Source organism: Mauremys mutica, chromosome 10, assembly GCF_020497125.1.
Source record: "Mauremys mutica isolate MM-2020 ecotype Southern chromosome 10, ASM2049712v1, whole genome shotgun sequence".
NCBI lineage: Eukaryota > Metazoa > Chordata > Testudines > Geoemydidae > Mauremys > Mauremys mutica.
Genome location: NC_059081.1, coordinates 49,367,761 through 49,387,331, shown reverse-complemented (window position 1 = coordinate 49,387,331; position 19,571 = coordinate 49,367,761). Strand labels below are relative to the sequence as shown.

The 19,571-nt window shown below is 41.1% G+C and overlaps 1 protein-coding gene across 9 annotated transcripts in view; it reads right to left on the bottom strand.

Annotated features, from left to right (window-relative positions):
- Positions 1–19,571, bottom strand: part of GULP1 (GULP PTB domain containing engulfment adaptor 1) — a 322,371-nt gene that overhangs the window by 179,509 nt on the left and 123,291 nt on the right. For all 9 annotated transcript variants that reach the window (XM_045032402.1, XM_045032397.1, XM_045032396.1 and 6 more), the window contains one exon: positions 6,154–6,264. In XM_045032402.1, coding sequence (XP_044888337.1) covers positions 6,154–6,209 — 56 coding nt within the window. In that variant the 5' untranslated portion in view covers positions 6,210–6,264. The remainder of the gene's footprint in view (positions 1–6,153; positions 6,265–19,571) is intronic.

Below are 19,571 nucleotides of genomic sequence, written 5' to 3'. Positions count from 1 at the left end.
TAATCTCTTTACATATGTATAACAAGGACTTCAATGGGACAACTTGTGGAATAAGGTGCTATTCAGCGTAAAGAAAGAAGAATTGCCCCCGCACCCTCCCCACGCACGCACACACACTCTCTCTCTCACACACACACACACACAGAGTTAAACTTCTCTCCAAGATGTATAATATATTTTTAAAAAAACACATCAATTCAATGTGCCTTTCTATAAACTCTGTTGTAATGTTACAGGTGAGGAATTTTTTGTATATTCTTGCTTCCCATGATATTAAAGTCATCTAGTCACCAAAAACCTACCTTGATGGATTTCAAAAACAGACTTTTAAAAAATGAGACGACAGCTCTGGCTTGAAATTCCCAAAGTCTAAGTACTACATAAGCCCATAACAAATCAGTAAAATCTACATTGGAATTTGTGCCTAATCATCTTAAGTAAAGCAGCTTCTCAGCACTAAATGAATCTACTTGCAAAAAAAGTTCTAGATATCACAAATTCTCGTTAATTACATTTTTCTCTAATGTTGCATCCACCTGCCTTGTCTCCCAGCCCCAGTAGGAAAGGGCTGCGTGAAGCCTTGTAACCCCTTCCTCTAAAGCAGGGATGGGGAAATTACGGGGTCGCATCTGGCCCATCAGACATTTTAATCTGGCCCTTGAGCTCCTGCTGTGGCTCCTTGTGGCTCCCGGAAGCAGCAGCATGTTCCCTGTCCAGCTCCTATGCACAGAGGCAGGCAGGGGGCTCCACACGCTGCCCCATTCGCAGGCACCGCCCCCGCAGCGCCCATTGGCCGGGAACCATGGCCAATGGGAGCTGCAGGGGCACTGCCTGCGGATGGGGCAGCGTGCAGAGTCACCTGGCCACACCTCCACGTAGGAGCCAGAGGTGGGACATGCTGCTGCTTCCGGGAGCTGCTTGAGGTAAGCAGTGCCCGGAGTCTGCACCCCTGACCCACTTCCATGCCCCAACTTCCTGCCGAGCCGTGATCCCCCTCCCGTCCTCCGAATCCCTCAGTCCCAGCCCGGAGCACCCTCCTACATCCTCATCCTCAGCCCCACCCCAGAGCCCGCACCCCAAGCTGGAGACCTCACCCCCTGCCCCTCACGCCAACACCCTGCCCCTCACCCCAACACCATCCCACACCTTGAACTCATTTCTGGCCCCACCCAAGAGCCCACACCCCCAGCCAGAGCTCTCACCCCCGCCTGCACCCCAACCCCCAATTTTGTTAGCATTCATGGCCTGCCATACAGTTTCCATACCCAAAAAGTTTGCCCACCCCTGCTGTAAAGGCACAGGAGAGGGCCCAAACAGGGGTAATTTTCCTGCAAGGAATAAATACTCTCAAAGTCCGGGGCAGGGGGGAGAGAGGAAACACCCAGCACTGACCGATCCAGGGTTCCCAGGCTATAACTAGCAGGAAAGAGCAGATTTTTTCCTTTGCTCCCAGGCCACAGCTCCTTCCCCATACACCACAGACACTGGCTTCTAGTTTGCCTCAGCCCCATCTCTCCAATTAGAAGTGCCTCTCAGAAACCAGCTTCCCCACCAGCCCAATAGCCCCTAACATCTATACTGCCCCATGCAATGTTCTATGAGGGGGATGGTATTTTTTCCACTCTTCAGTGGGTGCCAAGAAACAGTGCAACATATTAATTTATGCTTTCACACTGTGCAGACCTGCAGCTGTTTTGAACCTAAATATTTCTTTTCATTTTCTTATAAAATGTCTACAAAATTGTTTCCAGCTAAACAATATCCTTTATTTAGTCACCAGTGGCCTGATTTTTAAAGGTGCTAACTATCACAACCTGGCCCATCCCCAGTCTCTGGAAGGATACCAATCTGTTATGAATGGACCCAACTGGTGAATCCCATGTGCTCCTAAGCAAACCAGGTCTAATCAGAGTGTGGTTGTTGCCCCTAGCTCTGGGTCTCTAAAGTACCCTCCCTGGGCTAGACCTTGTGTCTGCTGCTCTTCCTTGGGCTGTGGTGGTCCACAGACCAGCTATCTTAGACACCAAAACAAATGCCTCATCTCTCTCAAGTCTCCAGTTTCTTATACTCATGATGGTTCTTTGATGGCTCTCTCATTGATAGTCCTCTCTGAGGTATCCCACATCCCTCACTGGCAGGGCAATGTATGAAATGGACTGACCTTGTCAACACAGAACACAATATGGCAGTTTGCACACATAAAAGGAGGCACAAAAAGAAAGACAATAGAAAATGGAGTTCACAATCTGCTAGAGGCATATCCCTCTCTATCAGACTGAGCGCATGTAGTTTCTGTTGACTTTATGTGGGGGCTCTCCACTTTTGAAAAGTAGGCCACTACTTTCTTTCATCAGTAATCCATAAACTTTTATGACTGGATTATAAATAAACAGCATTTCCCAATGCAGTACAAAGTTGTTTCCATAAATTCACACTAAAATCAAAACACAAAATAAGCAAAGAATTTTGACAATAGTTTTCTGGGCCAAATGCAAGGCTGGTGTAAGTGGAGACAGTGACTTCCAGCCCCATCTCTTCAATAAAACAACATATAAAGTCTTTGACAAAGGCTAAAGAGCCAGGGTAAATAGGAAGTGGGTCATTTGATCATACAAGGTCTATGAAACCCTATTAGAATGGACATTTGATGCCTTAATCCATGTTTTTCTTTTAAAATTAGAAACTATCCAATTTACTATCCACTATGGGTGGGCGAGGCTGATGAGTGAGCCTGTCAAAGTCAGTTCTCTCTCATATTCCTCACCACCCGTGCTGACAGACTGTGTCCACAGGTGCATCACAAACAGCAGCCCCATCCCCCTCAAAGATTGTGATTCTCCCCCAACAGAGTGAAAAATCAAGCAAGGACACGCAGGTCACCCCAGCTGATGTTGACTGAAAATGTAAGTAGTAGGGTTGGGAGGGAGGTTGCGACTGTAGGGTTTGCTTTCAAATAGGAAGTTGGAGTCTGTGGGAAGGGGTTATGTTGCAGGGAAAACTTTCATCTGTGATTTGCCAGAGAGAACATCACTTGGTGAACCATCAGTGATTTCCTGTCTGAAGAATGACACAGTCAGATGCAGGGCTGGGGAGCATGGCAAAGGAGGCGTAGAGGGAAAAGAGGAGGATAGAGATTGCTGTCTCAACCAGTAATCCACAGAAAGCTTGCAGGCTGAAAACCCAGAGGGCAGGGACTGGACTGGGGAGGTTTAATGTGGGAGGAATATGGCTGGGGAGGCATTTATGGGACTAAGGATACTGTGGGGAGGAATAACTAAAGTGGTATGATGCAAAGTGACAGTAAGGGGAAAGCTCAGTCAAAGAATTAAGGAGGTTTACCAGCTGATCAAAGATAGCTTTGACAAATATTAACAGCAGCCAGGATGTGCCTACAGATTATTTTACAGACAATTTAAGCAACATCATTTTGAAAATCAAAGGGAAACATACTACAATAGTCTCCATAGGAATTTGTAGCACCTTTAAAATAGTTTGTCACCAAGTTATGCTAATTTTTTATACTATGCATGTTACTATGACAATGTGCATGACAACAGCCTACAATATAAGCACATCTTAATCATTCTTTAAACTCTATCACAGATAATGAAAAGTACTGACATGCAGCATTATCCTTCTAGATCGTCATAGCCTGAGAAAGAGTTGAGATCAGTTTATTACCTTTAGCTTTCCATTGCTTCACTCACTGACCACAGATTATCACAAAGAAATTATGATGCATCAAATCTGAATATGTTTGTATACTATAATTTGAAGTTTGAGAAAATCTTATTTACATAAAGCATATTCCCCTAGTGTAAAACAAAAACAAATACACTATAACCTACAGTCAGTACTGAACAATTATTCTCAAGCATCACCCTACACTGATTTAATATGTTCAAAGCCAAATCCTGTCTGCTTTACATATGTGAGAAGACTTATGCTGTGCCCCAGAACCCCACTATATGGTCACCACTCTGTTGCAAGTTGTCCCAGATACTGGGTCCCACAAGCTTCCAAACAGGTCTGGGTAAAGTCTAGTTACTGTTTCTAGCTCTGGGGCTCTATAGGGCATACCCTCAGGTTCAGAACTCTTCTCTGACATCCATCTTTGGGATATGGGGCATTGATGCACAGCCACTCTAGACCCCCAAATCAATGTCTGAGACCTCTTGAAATGCCCAGATGCTTTTACACCATCCTCCAAAACTCCACCTAGGCTGTGAGCATCCTGGTCTTCTAGTTAACTCCTCTGGGGACAACACGTCAGGAAAGTAAAGAACACTGGCTTAGCAAAAGGAATTTCTTAATCATCATGATCTATTTTTTTAAAAGCACTTGCAGGTTCAGATATCTGAAAATAATCCAAGGTCCTGAAATGCTCCCTCCCCTAGTTTGATCTCACTCCTTAAATGAGTCCAAGGTTTGTCAGCATTTCAGGCTGGTCAGAGTCCCTCTTGTCCTCTCCTGCAAGACCATACTACATGCAGCTATGTTTGGTTCCCTCTGCACAGCACAGAATCCTGTTCTTCAGTAGGGTCTCTCTTCTGTGCCATATGCTCAAGTTGGGAATCTCCAGCCCCCTCCAGGTGAGAAACCACTGTTCCGTGAGGGTAAGCCAAAGGTTTAGAGTCATTGAAAGTCGATGGCTCCAGATTGCTGCCATGATGGCTTCTCTGTGATAGGGTTAATAACATCTTTCTGAGTAGGGCAACTGTCTGAAACGTATTACAATAAGCTGCCCTCAGGCAAATTTAGAGGTTTGCTCAACACATAGTACAAAATGGAAATCATCATTTGGTACATGAGTAGGGTCAACACAATTTAGCCCTCAGCCATCTACTAAGTTCATATTTTCAAGCACCATTTCATTAATTTTATGTTTCTTTCCTTGACCCTGAGTAGGTATACAACTTTTATCAATGTTTGATGATGGAAAATGCCAGCTTGTACAATCTAACAGATAATGATACATTAACATTTATTATTTCTTTCCAACTAACGGATGTTCTTTGAACAACTCTCTGTATCCAAATTTGAAAGTTCACCCACTGCAATTTAAAATTATGAAAACAACAGTGTTTCATTGCAAAATGTAATTTCTAGGTTATCTTTCAGGGACTGTGATATGCAACATTCTGTCTTGAAACTTCTAAACAAATGTTCAAAGCCAAACGCATTAAGGAAGCTTAACATTTTATCTCCAGTATGGCAAAGGACATTGAGGAAGCTCTCTACTCCTTTTGGTCATCCCTCTACCTCTTCCTCAGTGTAACTTATGGTGGAAGAAAAGCTTAATGTCGCCTTTGCCTCCCCATGAGCTGATATAGCCCAGAATCAGATCCAACATGTTCATATGAAAGTATTTATTAAAATTTAAGTTCTGTATTTTCAGTGCTATTGTGTGTGACTCTCCTGCCACTGAAATCAAGAGGAGTTTTGCTACTGACTTCAGCTAAAGTAGAATTGGACCAGTGGAGCAAAGACAGCCCTCATCTACTCATACACAACTCTCTGTCTTAAATGAGACTTGTACAGTTGTATCCAAAGGAAGGATTTGGCCTAGTGATTTTCTTATTGACCTTGTCATGCACAATAGTATTGAAAATACAGAACTAAAATTTTAATAAATACTTACATATGAACATGCTGGATCTGATTCTGGGCTACATCCGCTCAGGGGGAGGCAACGGTGGCATTAAGCCAACTAGCAGCACAAAGCAGTTATAGTGGGGCTTAGAATTTGGCTCACTGGGTGAAATTCTGGCCCCACTCAAGTCAATGGAGGAGGAGGTTTCCAGTGACTTCAGTGAAGTCAGGATTTCACACATTATTTCAATGCCTTCTTACTACTCTTTATGGAGTTTTGAATTGCTTTCTATTATACTTGTTATGTTTTTTTAAGTTGTTGAGACCAATGTTTAGCGAAAGTAATCAGCATTGCTTTCAAAGTCACCAGTCAACTCAGAAATGAACTAGTAGATATTAGAGTTCATCTATATTTGAATGGAATAAGTTAAGTATTATCCATTTTACTCCTCAACTGTTGACTGACAAAGTCATTTCACCTAATGTGAGCCAACAGACCTATATACTTACTACATAAATCAGTTGACTTGCAACGGAAATAAAGTTAAATACAAACCTTACCCTAGTATTTTCAAATTTCTCGGCCGGGGCACGACAGACACTTGCTCGCATATCATTCATTTGTCAACATCTTTCAACTTTTATCGTTTCTGCTTTGTAGCATTCAATGCACTGTGAAGGGAGAGAGAAATAATGACAAATGTCAGGTAAGAGCTAATGTTGTAACAAAGCACAGAAATTATTTTTATTATGCTGGTTATTTTCTCATTTTAAAAAGACTGATATAAATAGCTTAAGGCATCAAATGTACTTCATGCTACACATTTTTAATAGACCTCTGTAGCATCAGAATTCTCAGTCATCAAACAAAAATGCCAGAAGCTACAGACTTGCAGCTTTTAAAAGGAAGTTTGAATCCGGGTATTTTTTTTCCTGTAGCTTCCTTGTGCACAAATCCCTCAGATAAACAAAAGGACTGTTCATTATAGAAAATAAGGGTCTGATCATGCATTACTTGCACAGCTAACATTCACATTAGCTTCATTGGGAGTTAGATGCACAGCATATGCAGCATTGGGCCATAAATCCTTCTGCATTTAAAAGTTGATTAGAAGTCCAGACTGGTGGAAGTACAGGCAGAAACACAGTCATTTCCAGCTACAATATATTCTGGCCTTAGTTCCACACAGAAACTGTTTAAGCCTTCTTGACTGATGTATATAGCATTTCCAAAAGATTCAACAAAAAGGGGGTTTGTAGATTTACATTGAAAATAGAAAATAAAGATGGTCAAGACATTTTGAGTAAACAGCTTGCACTTTGAGGAGAATCATAAAAATCAAAGATAGTCTTTACCAGAAGATAATGGGCAAGAGAAAACAGAATGGCACTGCATCTGCAACTTGTGAACGTATGTAAACTGTTATCACTTAAATATTCCATCCAAAATATATTACACCATCTAATCCTAGCCCTTAGCCTACACTAAGTTCGCTTAATTTTGTTACACCAATGCTCTGTTACACTAAAGCATAAAGGGGCTTTAAGGTGAGAAAAAAAGAAGTATTTGCACTGTCGGAGTGGTTTAAAGGGGATTTAGCATAACAGAATAAGGTCCTATATCTGTAAAGTGTGATGAGACTAGAATGTATATAAGAATCAATGTATGTTCAATTTTTTTAAGTGTCTAAGTCATATACATTTATTGTCTATGTATTACTAGGTAATAAATTATGGATTGCAGTTTTACATCTGTCCCTATTTTTCATGTAATTAAACAAGTTGGGAAAAACCTGTTAGGTTACTGAGTCTTCTCTCCATCAATGCAGAATTGTTTCCAACAATATGTATCTGTGTCCACTATAGTTTCAAATATCCTAAGCAACAGGGGTTTCACACTTTCTCTTGGGAGACTACACCTAAGAGATCTCACTGTCATTAATTTTTTACCCATCATATTCAGCTTAGGGCTTCAATGTTTCCATTAGACCATGGAGCTACAGTAATCTAGCAACTGTGCTAATACAGAATGCATATTTTGATAGTTCAAGGTCAGAACAATGGACTACAATAGTCATGGGCCAAACTGTGATGTTCCTGCTTGCAATGAGTAGTATCTTAACTCCATATAAAGTCCAGGGGACTATTTGCAGAGTAAGGTACCACCAAACATAAGTAAGGTTGGCAGTGGTTCCTGTGGATCCCACAGCCTGCACAAATCTCCAGGCTCTTCAGAATGGCTCCGCAGCCTCTTTCACAATTGGGAGGTCAAGCTAGTTCTCTCTGATAAACCCAGGTGAAGGAATCTCTGGGATGAATCACACAGAGTATTTTCCCACCGTTGCTAATTTTAATAGGCAAGTGTGTAATCTGGCAAAGAGACAGAGAGAGTTTTTCCACCCTCCTGCACAATTTTCCTCCCTCCACGAGATTGTAAATCTTAGAGATATTTATGGATGCTCATCAAACACTCTCCTCTACCCTTATTGACACATTTCATTTTTGTAGCTTCTTTTGGTAAGTCATTCTTCCAAACCTTTCTTTATACCAGCTGCTGTTCTCTGAATTCTCTCCAATTTGTCAAAATATTTCAGGTAGTGAGATGCCTAGTGTGACAGAATATACCCCCATGTTCACACCCTACACAGCATTGTAACCATTTTTGTACAAGGCATGTCTTCTGAGGTATTTAAAAACTCAATTTCCTGGTCAATAAAATCATGGCAACAAGCATATAGCAAGTTAGATGTGAAGTTATAAACATAAGCTGAGATCATGACTAAAAGTATGTTTTCCAGAGAAGCCTGGGGAGTGGCCAAACCAGTTTCTCAGAGACAAAGGGTAAGTGGACACCTCAGTCTGGTGTAAACAAGGCTGATGCCCATTACCTGTTAAGTGACCATTCTTTGGCAGGAGAGGGGGCGGGGAACAAAAAATCTACATCTTAGCAAAGAAATAGCATGGAGTTCCTTTCCCTACAGACTGCCTGTAGCCTCGGTCCCAGCTGGAAATGGTTCTCAAAGTGGAGACGGGACTATAAAAAGAAGGGACAGACATCCCAAGTCACCCCTTCCCCGCCCATCAATTCACTGCACCCAAAGAAACAAAGGAAGTAGCCATTGGACTGAGGGAGAGGTCCTGACCTAAGAAGTTTGGCAAGTAAGACTGCTGAAAACATGTGGTGAAAAAACAGTTTGTTAAATTAGGCACCAGTAGTTTTTTATCTTTATTTTTCTTGTAACCATATCTGGCTTTTATGCCCCATTACTTGTATTCACTTAAAATCTCTTTGTAGTTAATAAACTTGTTTTATTGTTTTATCTAATCCAGTGTGTTTAAATTGAAGTGTCTGGGAAACTCCATTTGGGGTGACAATTTGTGTACATATTATTTCTATTAAAGAAATAACTGACTTAATATAATTTGTCCTGTCCAGGAGAGTGCTGGGCAGTACAGGACATACATTTCTTGGGGAATATCTGGGATGTGTTGGGGTCACCCAGCAGTATAACCAAGATTGGTTTGGCTGCAGTAGCACACAGATACTCAGGGTGTGGACTGCATGCTGACAGATTGTTGTGAGCAGCCCACATGAGAGGTGCTTCAGCAAAGCATTGTAAGGCACCCAAGGTTTCAGGACAGGGGAAACACAGCAGCTCATTAGTCTGGATTGTACCCTGGTATGTCACACCTAGACCTGTGCATAGTAAAGTTGTCATCTAATCAGTGCTGTACAATTACCTTCCTAATCCATGAAATGACTCCACATACTGTATGAAGACCAAAATCACGCTCGGGCCTTTTTTTGCCTCCATGTTACACTGCAAACTCACATCTACAATAACTGGATGTTTATTATTGTTCCTATGACTTTTCATGTTTCTCCATCACAGTGAATTCTATGCCTCACTTGGTATTTATTAATCACAGTTTTATTAACTCCTCATGAGGTCTCGCTATAGCCCCGATTCTTAAGCTTGTGCCTAACTTTAAGCATGGGAGCGTTTTCACTGAAGACTAGGCACATGCCTTTCTCCTGACTAAGAAATCACAAGGGGTTTTCCTGAGTAAAGATTAAGGAAAAACTTCAAGTTTAGCCCCAGGTGTTCACACATTCTCTCCTAATATTTATTTTACTAGAGACTGAAGTCTCTGAACAAAAAATGTTCTCTTTCCAACACTGATACCACATTTATTTCCATCCTGCAGGCTTCTGCAACTGTCCATAACATTTCAGAATAATTGCCAGTGGTTCAGTAAGTTCACTAACTAATTAATTCCCTTAACAACCTACAATGCATATCATTCAGACCTGCTGATTTGTACAGCTTGACCATTCCAAGCATTCCCTTGCCTGCTTTTTAGCAACAGAAAATAAGAAGGGCACCAATACTTTCTCCCTTTTCTTTACCTAGTCTTGTTAAAAAACAAAAGAAAAAAAGAACCAGAGTAGATCACTTGAAAATCATTGTCAATTTTATTCTCTCAGGTTTCAGAGTAGCAGCCATGTTAGTCTGTATCCGCAAAAAGAACAGGAGTACTTGTGGCACCTTAGAGACTAACAAATTTATTTAAGCATAAGCTTTCGTGGGCTACAGCTCACTTCTTCGGATGCAAAAAGTGAGCTGTAGCCCACGAAAGCTTATGCTTAAATAAATTTGTTAGTCTCTAAGGTGCCACAAGTACTCCCGTTCTTTATTCTCTCAGTTACTAGTTGACTTCCTTTCTTTCTAGTGCTACAGACAGCCCTACTGTATTCTGCTTTTTTCTCTCCACTGCTCTTATACCTGTAAGCCTTAATAATTTCCACAAAACAATAATTATGGTACCAATGAGTAATGGCTGCTATTTTCTAGTACAAGTAAAAGAATAACTGAACACACAATGCTATAGTAGATCAGAAACACATTTTATGTTAGAATTTTCTAAAAGGTACATAATCCACTATAGTGTTATGTTGTGGAGCCTGAAGTATTTTAATAATTTGAATATCTTGCTGTACTGCCAAGCTGCATATGTGCCAATTTTATTAAGTATGTGGTGTATCATGTTCATCCATCTTACTTGTTTCCATCATACTTTCACAGAAATACTGAGATACATAAATGACCTTCAGCATTTATTAAAATAATGTGTTCTGCAGCTACAAAATATGAACAGTTGTTTTAATCCACCATTTAATCATTATGACAGCCCTGAACCTGATAAGTAAATGCTATGTTCTTGCACTGATTTTTCAGTATCCTATGTTCAATTTTAGCAGAATTGCCCTTTGCAACCATAGACATTTAATTATTTACAACAGTATACTGATTGTGTTTCTATTCCAAAATGTGTTCCATTTAGGACCAAGTAGCTGTAGATTCCCAAGGCTAAAATTATCAAAAACGGCCACTGATCTGAAGTGCCTCAGCTTCAGGATGCCTAACTTAGCCCTGCAGCGTGGAGCCCCTACAACTCTAGTTGAAGGCAGTAGCAGCTGCTGATGCTCAGCACTTCTGAATACCAGGACTTAAAACGCACCTCAGGCTTATCTTTTCTTTTGCATTAAAACAGGACCTGTGTTTGGAATCCATTGCTAGAATATGTATTTAAAATATAGTTCAAACATAGCTTAACCCCACTGTGAGTGAATGCACCCCTGCATTCACATCCTACATGGTATTGTAATAATTGTTGTACAAAATATGCCTTGTGAGGCACCATTTGAAAACTAATACTCACAGGTCAATAATATCCTGGGGAAATGTATGCAGCAATGTTGCATGTAAAGTTATGAAATCCACCCTGTATAATGTTAAAGGCACATGTTCAAACTCATGTAGCACCAATTAAAGCAAAAGTGGTCAAAGAGGTCTTATACAAAGGGATGTGTGATTACCTCAATTTGCATATTAGTTGTAAACAGGGTTCTCAGACAATGAGAGAGAAAAGAAAGAAGACAAAGAAAATCTGCATCTCAGCACACACAGGTGAAAGAGAAGCGCATCTTTTTTCACTAGACTCCATGTCCCCTTATGCTTAGCAGGATAGCACTTTTGAGGGGGGCTGAACTATAAAAGGGAGGGGCAAACAGCCCAAGATATTTCTCTCTCTGTCCATCTCCCTTTTTTCACCTAAGAGAACAGAAAGAAACAGCCATTGGACTTTGGGATCGGGGTCCTGATCTGAACGGTGTGATAAGGACTTTACCTTAAATCAAATATAGTTTGTTAAGTTAGGCACTACGAAGTTTAAACAGTCTCAAAAATCAAACCCCAGGTGAAAGGGACTAAACCACAGAGCTAATGCTCCCATCCCTCTCCTGTAGGAAGAGGGGTGCAATAAAGGATGAAAAGGAGGCTCCGGTATAGATAAAGGTAAGATAGCAGCTATAATGCATGCTCACCCCTACACACTTTTGGAATCCACATAATAGGTCAGGAGGCTCCACAGCGCAGGAAGAGCAGATACAGGGAGCAGCGTCTCTCCATAGAGCTCTCTTGAGAGACCACAGTAGTGACTATGGAGCTCAGGCATGGACAGGGTGTGAGCAGTGGATTTGGGAGTTACTGGATCAATGACTCCTCTCTCTTTCCCTGTTTGTTATACAGTTCTAAATGTCTTACAGTTACTCAAGTACAATATTTGACATAGCTGGCTGCTGGCAAATTATAAGCCAAAAATTCATTTAAAATTCATTCATATAAACGAATAAATTATGTGAAAGAAGATGATGGAGAATCAGCATCAGAGAAGAGTTCTGTTCTTTGTCTTTTTTCTGCGCTCTTATTTACACTGGAAAGTTGGCAGAGCAGCAATCCTCAGACTGTGATCCATGGATCACTAGTGGTTTGTGGAGTACTTGCTGGTGTGCCGTGGAATGGTAGCTGGCCATATGGGACTGGTTCTCCTCATGTTCATCTGCTAAATAACATTAAGAGACTGCTAAAATACATTAAATATGTTCCTATACTTATCTGAGTAAGGGCATTTGGTGATTGTGAATCAATGCAAGGCAGTGTGTACAATCACAGACAGGAAGGGAGATGTCCACATGACAAATCTGCTTATTAACATGTGCCTACACTATGAAAAAGTCTAAGAAACCCTGGAGGATAGTAAAAATCCTTCCCAAGCGTTCTACTCCCAGACTAGCTCCAATATAACTAAAACATGTTGTTGTAGTTTTAGTTTTCCATCGGCTGAGCCAATTTTAGAAGGAAACATATAGCATTCCAGCCAAAACTGTAAAATCTGCCCTAGCTACAGTATGCTTGACATAATTTCAGAGCAAAAGTTCCAATTCATTTGAACTCTACTTCCCAATAACTCTTGGATAAACACCCACACTTGATTTGGTAGACACATACAACACACCCAATCCAAATGTTGTTCTAATCTTGATTACTTCACCAGAACAGACTAAACATTGTCTCTGAAAGTTTAAGAATTGGAGGGAGGCAACAGTCTTCTCGCCATGAGTCCAGTAATGCAATCACTGGCTTCAAACAACCCTTCCCCAAACTCCCACTGATCTAGGGTGACCAGATAGCAAGTATGAAAAATCGGAACAGAATGTGGGGGGTAATAGGCACTATCTAAGAAAAAGCCCCAAATATCGGGACTGTCCCTATAAAATCTGGTCACCCTACATTGATCAATTACTTCTGCCCACTCCTTAACTTTCCTCATTTCTGCCCCACTTCATGCCCACAAACACACATCACTCCCTACTCTTGCAACCCCTTTTCAACTCAACACCCCTCATTTCTGCTACCCTACTGCCACTCCTGTTTATGGCCCCAAAAACTAACACTCACCATTAGCCCCCATAATGTCATTCTCCTTACTTTAACACCTTTCTGCTTTTCTGGTTTGCTGGAAATAATTTAAATGCTCCAACTCAGCAGATAAAACAGAATTAGTATTCTATTCAGGGTCTATCATTCTCATATCCAACTATATAGCATTATTATCTTTATTTACCTATGAGTAAAACTGATGCACAAAAAAGGTTAAGTCAATTCAGTCAGTAACAAAGCTAGGAAGAGAACCTAGATGACCTCGAGGTCCCTTCCAACCCTGATATTCTATGCTTCTATTCTATGGTCCAACAAGCATTATTTATAAACTGTAGGAATGTAGAGCAACAAAGTCTATATACACAGGAAAGAACAAGGCCTAAATATTGATAGTTTAGCTTGCTTTAGCTGATGGGGCACTGAATGGCAGTCAGAAGACCTGGGTTCTGTTCCTTGCTCTACAACCATGGGAAGCTCATTTAACATCTCTACACTTCACTTTTCTCATCTGTATAAAGGTGAAAGGTAACTTCTGAGGAAGGTAAAATGACAGAAATGAACACATAATTTCACCACCCAGGAATACATGCCAGTGCCATGGCAGAGTACAGCACTTCCACTCCAGTATGTCTCTTTCATTAGCCAAACTTTTTTCAAGATATTGACTAAGAGAAGGAATTGTATTGTGGTAGTATCCCAGTCAGGGCTCCATTCTACGAGACAGTGCATACACAATGAAAAGACAGTCCCCAGCCCAAAGAGTACACAGTCCAAGCAGTGATTGCACACAGATTGTACCAAAATACCCAGTCAACCCTATTTTTATGTGCACAACCTGATTTACACATCCCAAATCCACCTTTTGATTCATAAATTGGCTTTGTCTAAGCAAATGAGGCAGAGAGGCAAGCAATTATTTGTCCATAGCAATGCTGATTTATAGAAACAAATGGTTACACATATAGAAGTTGTGACCAGAAAACAGTTAAAAAATTACCTCCAGCGTATTTTCTAGCAAGCACTATAGAAACAAAGTAAAGAGACGTTAAAATAGTTATCTGTGATGACTAATGCTTAGTGCTAGACTGAGAATGATAAATCCTTTGGCATCTGAGGTATGGAAGAAACAAAAAAACAAACAGTATTTGACTGCCAGAATCTTTTTAATCAATGTGCAGACTTAAAAAGGACCCGTCAATATATATAATTCTATACAGCCACCAGCCCAAAAACACTTTAACAAATTAAATTGATTTAAACAGATCATAGCAGCCTCACCGAGGTCACAGGCACAAGGTAAAACTGATCATTAAAGCAACAAAAAAGAAAGGTATTGAACTATATTACTGACAGTATGAAAGGAAATGTATATATTATGCAGCATTCTGTAAATGCTAGTATCACACATGATAACAGTATCCTGCGGGAAATTGCTAAACAATGTGATAAAAACAAGCAAACAGATAAATGCAATTTAACTGCCTCTCCTGCAATTTTATTCTTGTGGGACTATTTCTATTGAGCCCTATATTGAGCCATTCTTGTGGGACTATTTCTAATGCTCTCCAACAACAAGCATTATTTCTCTCCTGAATTATATTGTACTGCCTGGGCCAAAGACCTGGCCAAAGGACAGATTTAAGGTTAATATCCTGTGAACCATCAGGACTAGAAATTGGTGCTTTTGATAGATGAGTGCATTAGAAAGGGAGTGGGAAAATCCTCCAGGATAATGCTTTTGTTTCTAATTTAGCAGCGGTCATCCAACGTAGCCCACTACTGGCATGTTTGTGCGTTGCGTAGAGCCCTGTGTGGATACAAAATTTGTATCTGCATCTGATCCGCAAACATGGTCCGCAGATATCCATGGATATTAAGTGGATATCCACAGATTTGCAGGGCTCTACTTGTGAGTACAGAGATGTCACCAATCTGAATTCTCCATCACACAGGAGATATGCATCTCCCAATTCAAGCCCTTCTAATCCTGTCCTACCCTTCCACATCTGAGCTATACATAATATCCCTTCCTATGGGGCCCTTGGCACAGCACGGGGAGGGAGGCTTGAATGTAGGAAAGGGAAGTTAATTTTTGCTTCTGTGTAGAGTGGCCTTCCAAATTTAACAAAGTGTTTTTATTGTAGATTATATTTGAATCATCATAGAATCATAAGTGAAACAGTCCACAGAACATTAAACTTTTACATGAAGCTCAACCCTATATGAAGTACCATTATGAAAAGGCAGAAATAAATACAAGGTGAACAACCTTAAGTATACTGAGCCCAACTCATCCATCCAGCTGCTGGGGCAACACAGCCAAAGCATATTGGTAAAATCTTGCCCAAAGAGAAGAACACAAGGTTAGAAATAGAGCTGGAGAAGGTGGGGAGAAGGCAGGGGCATGAACAGACACATTTTACTTGCTATAGAAGAGAGATCATTCATTTTCTAGTGGGCACATCTGTCAATTCAGTATTTCCCAAACCTCAGAGAAACGTAATAATGGATTATCCCCTTCAGAAATTAGTTTTATTTTTGCTCACCCTGCAGACATGGTTGAGTATTGAATGAAACACACCAGAGAGGTTTTTTCCAAATCGCTAAGCTGACTAACCTATGGTGCTAAAAACCTTGGCATTTAGCCAGAGCCCCATATTGGGGCAATGCAGCAACGCACCCATTCAATCTAACAAATCTTGCACTTAACCTGACTGGTGTACAAATTGTTTTGTGCATAATAAAGAACATTTGGGACATAACTGGTGAATTAATGCCGGAATTGTGTGTCCAAATATCCTCCTATTTTTATTCACAGGCCTTTCTAAGTACCTCAGGCAATAATGGATTATCCTCCCAACTCTCCCATGAGATAGGAAAATATCCCCATTTTCAGATGCAGAAATGAGACACAAAGAGACTGGGTGGGTGAATCTGTTTTCAAAACCAGCCACTGATTTTGGGTGCCCAATTTCAGGCACCTTTGGCCTCATATTTAAAAGCACAGGACACCCAGAAATATGGATGAAGTCAATATTCTGGAAATCAATCCTGAGGTCTGTGCAACAAAAAACTGAACACTAAAAAAAATAAGGCACTCAATACATTATCTCTGGCCACTCTTTAAAAATTGGCATCATTGCCCAAGCTTTCCACAGCTTTCCACATGCTGTTGATGGTAACTTTACCTTCATTTGAATAGAAGATTTGTTTCAAACTCAAACATTTTGTGACAAATCACTTATTCAGTTTGGGCCACAGTATTAATGACAGTGTTACTTTTTTCAGTAAGATGATACTGATAAAACTAATAAAATATTATAGGATAACTTTGTATGAGGCAGGCTTACATCTGATAATGTGCGTGAATGTACTGATCCTAATTATATGAATAAATTAAGAGTTTGAGAAGCACAGTTACTTATAATTTGTGATGGGCTCATGTTTGCAGTGTTTGCACTCCTGGGAATAAACCAACAAAAATAGAATTTTTATCCCAGAAATATCAACTATAGGCACTGTGTTGTAGTCTGAATAAATAATGCCCTAAGATTTCTATATGATCTTTAAATTACTGGAAATAGTCCTTTTCCTTTAAGTAGAGACGATACAGTGCAAGTGTATTGAATGTTAAATCATTTTTAGTGCCCTAATGCTGTGTGTATTGCTTTTTGCCACTAGGTATTTAACAATTGAAGAATTTATCTCATCAGATTATAATAGCCTCAAAATAACTAAAGTGTCGGTTCCAAAATAACCTTGACAGTCCCTTTAAGGCAATAAAGATAAAAGGAACAGATTCTGATATCCAGCTGCACATGCATTTGGAGTAACTGATGTCAGTGCAAGTTCCTCCTCTTTGCATTGGTGTACTGGATTAGAATCTGGTCCCAAAGTAGCAAAGAAATCTCATAAAGCTCCCAAAATGTATGTTATTTAAGATCTTAATTACACATTAGGTTATTTAGCTACCTTTAAAATGATAATTACTGCTGTTATATAAACTGAAGATGCATAAATGTGATGTAAAAATGTATTGATTCAGCAACTTACACAACTGTTTATGAAAAATGGCTTCATTATTACAGCTGGACAATTATCTTCATTGACACTTTTTCAACTGCAAAGTATTGGCAAGGTCTAGAGATCAGCCCCTGCCATCTGCACATGAATATGTATTGAGTATTCATTTGCTCAGTAGAAAGAGTAAATAGTTACAACTGAAACATATAGAACACAACGGAAAAATAAGTCATAGCTATCCAAGGATTTTCATCCTACGGGATTCTGAAGCTGTCCAGGAGAGAAAAGCATGGTGGTCTATTTTTAGAAGACGAGGTTCTGACACTGATTTGCTGACCAACATTAGGAAAGTCACCTGGACCCAAGTTTTTAACAGCTTTAACTCATTAAATCTGGGTGCCCTGCTTAAGACTCCTATGGCATGATTTTACCTTCATTAGGAGCTGTGGGCATGTAACTGAGGGCACAAAAGGCTCTTATCTTTAGCAATGCTGACTGAAGGTTAAAAACATCAACATCTACCCTCCCACTGTCTTCTGCTAAAATCAAGCCCTAGATGTGTCTCACTGGATGCCTAATAATCGAAACACTCATATTCTGTGGCTACGCAAGAATTTTGGCCTTAACCTCTTTATACTTCAATTTCACCAGCCGGTAAAATGGAAAGAATACTGTTACACAAAGGTGATCACTGTTTGTTAGAGTTTCAAGATTCTCTAATGAAAGCAGCTTATGAAAGTGCAAAGTAACATTATGTTGTTTTCATCTGATGGCCTCACAAAAGCAATCATTGTTAAGGTCAGCACCTTCTAAGCAGGGCCGGTTCCAGCATTTTTCCAGCCCCAAGTGGCGGGGCGGGGGGGAGAAGCCGCGATCAGCAGCACTTCAGCGGCAGCTCCACCGCTGCCGCTTCATTCTTCAGCAGCAATTCGGACGCAGGTTCTTCCCTCCCAGAGGGGTTGAGGGACCCGCCACTGAATTGCCGCCGAAGAGCCGTACTGCTGCCCCTTTCCGTTGGCCACCCAAAGCACCTGCTTGCTGTGCTGGTGCCTGGAGCCAGCCCTGCTCCTAAGATAACTACTTTAAGAGACTGGACATTGATAGGTAAACTGAACACTATGGAATTGGATAACAGAATGAATGAAACAATGAGCCCAGAGAAGATAACCTAGTGTTCAAGAAGGAAATATAAGGACCTGCAGAAGAGACTTAGTCTGACTGTCTTCCTGGATCTGTATCACTAATATGTCACTTGACACAATATAATGGTATGAAAGAGACTAGGCAGATGAGGTCATATCTTTTATTGCGCCAACTTTTGCTGGTGGCAGGTACAAGCCTTAAGCTTGGTCTACACTACAGAGATAGGTCGACATAAGGCAGCTTATGTTAACCTAACTATGACAGTGTCTACTCTACAGCCTTGCTCTTGCCGGTATAAGTGCCCTACTACACAGATATAATAACTCCACCCCCACGAGAGGCGTAAGGCTTATGTCAGTGTAGTTAGGATGACACAGTGTCTGCGTAGACACCATATTACTTATATCAGCTGTTGGCTAAAATTCTTGATAATTTCACAGCTCCCTGTGTGGACTGTGAAATTGACAAGAAAGGCCGGTGGGTTCCCTGCTGTGAACCCTGAACCTGGCTCACAACTCAGGCCCTCACCCTAGGGCAGATGAGGGGCTCAAGCTACAGCCCAGCTGCCCCTGAGGTCCTGGCTACCCGCTCCCTGTGGGCTGCTGTCTAGGCTCCCCTCTCCCGGCTGGGAGCCCTGCTTTCCGCCCAGTTTCCTGCTTCCAGCTGGGCTGCTTCCCAGGGTCCCCGCTGAGACCTTGGGCTCCCAGCTCCCAGGAACACAACGTGGAATTGACAAAAATGTCACTTTCACTGCTGGTTGGCGCTGTGCTGTGAAATTGAGCCCATGTGGGGCTCACAGCTGGGGCTGTCACCTCTGGGCAGATGGGGGGCTCCCACTGTGAACCCTGTGTGGCTGTCAGTGCCCCACACTCAGCTGTCAGTGCTTCACAGTGCCCCCCTTCAGTTGGTGCAAGCGCTCCAGGTGAGGATGCAGAAGGAGGGTAGCGTGGACACTAACAGTTGACTGAATTACTGCATTGGCTGTAGGTTAATCTAAATTACAGTAAATGAACCTAATTTTGTAGTGTA